The 1470-nt window shown below is 38.8% G+C and overlaps 1 protein-coding gene across 1 annotated transcript in view; it reads right to left on the bottom strand.

The window, feature by feature from the left end:
- Nucleotides 1–1470, bottom strand: part of LOC107100161 (nectin-4-like) — a 16421-nt gene continuing 14951 nt past the window's right edge. The window contains exons 6-8 of the mRNA XM_015398550.1: nt 1000–1047; nt 156–179; nt 1–76 (exon numbers count right to left, since the gene is read on the bottom strand). Coding sequence (XP_015254036.1) covers nt 23–76; nt 156–179; nt 1000–1047 — 126 coding nt within the window. The 3' untranslated portion in view covers nt 1–22. The remainder of the gene's footprint in view (nt 77–155; nt 180–999; nt 1048–1470) is intronic.

Genomic DNA, 1470 nt, shown 5'->3' on the forward strand with positions numbered 1-1470 from the left:
AGAACATTGCAACCAAATGGGATCACTTCTTAATGCTGATGGTTTCGTATGTGTCTTGTGCATGAGGAGTCAGACCCTTTAGGAGAGAGAGAGAAGATGAGAAAATGTTTATAAATATACATAAAAACACTGTAGAAGGTAAATGTAACACTCACCATATATATGCCCTCTTCGACAGTCTGAAAGAAGAAAGGAGACAAGAAAAATATTAGCCACGTGTCTTGTTGTCAAGAACGACTAGATCACTAATGGAAAATCTCACAAGAAAGGAAAAACCCAATAATTGACACAGTTTGCCTGTGAAACCTAACAGAAGCAGAAACTGATCAGCAGTAATCGTATCAAAAGTGATACGATTTGAAACACAACTTCATTAAAGTGGGCTGAGTTTGAAGGTGGGCAGGATGTTTTGACTCCTCTAACCTGCTCAGTGGTATCAGAAAAAAAAAGAAGAACCAACTGCAGAGAGTATTAGTAAAAGTTGCCACAAAACACATACACACACACACACACACACACACATGTTGTGTCATAATATCCTTGTGGGGACCTTCCATTGACTTCCATTCATTTCCCACTAATTTATATGGCCTAACCGTGACCCTTGCCCTAACCCTAACCATTACCGACACATACCTCTCCCTAAACCTAACCTAAACTCAATTCACACCTTAGTCCTAAACCTAACCCCTTCCTTATGGGGACCAGTTGTTGGTCCCCACAAGTACCTATGAGTCCCCAAAATGTAGCATATTCCTAGGAAATTGTCCCCACCAGGTATTAAAGACATGGCCACACAGACACACACACACACACACACACAGTTAACGTATGTAGGCATTTTCGTGCTAATTTCCTCTCACGTCCAAAACCTCAGCATGTCCACTGAGGTTAGTCTTTGGCTCATTTTTGTCGACTGAAAGGCTGTGGTGCGGTGTAGCCCATCTGTTTCTGCTTTTTAGACAACAAGTCTCATTTTAGACATGCAGGTGTTCTTACCTGCTGTGACTTTCCTTTGCGTTCCCTGGCCTCTCTGGAATTGTGGATCTATAAAACATATAAAACAGAAAAGTAATGGTAAATCTACACTTTTAATGACATAAGAATAGAGACGCACCGATCAGGAATTGGGGGCCAGTCACTGATTAACAATCACCAAAATCAGTATCACCAATCACATAAATTCCATACATTTTTCAATACTTTTCTCATGTACATTGACATTGTATGATTAAACCTAAAAATTAGAAGATGAGAACATGTCATCAATTGACCACTGTTTTAGTTAAGAAGGCAGCAGAGACAAACTTTTTTTAATCATAAAGGAAGATAGGGAAAATAATGTTGAAAAAGAGCTTAGAATTTTTTAGATGGCTTTTTAAATAGCTGCTATGTCTGCATAAAAGAAACTGTTTCTTTTGTACAGACATAGCTGAGGTTTTTTTCTTATCGCATTGGTTGTTGTCTTGT

Source organism: Cyprinodon variegatus, unplaced genomic scaffold (genome assembly GCF_000732505.1).
Source record: "Cyprinodon variegatus isolate N-32 unplaced genomic scaffold, C_variegatus-1.0 Scaffold940, whole genome shotgun sequence".
Lineage (NCBI taxonomy): Eukaryota > Metazoa > Chordata > Actinopteri > Cyprinodontiformes > Cyprinodontidae > Cyprinodon > Cyprinodon variegatus.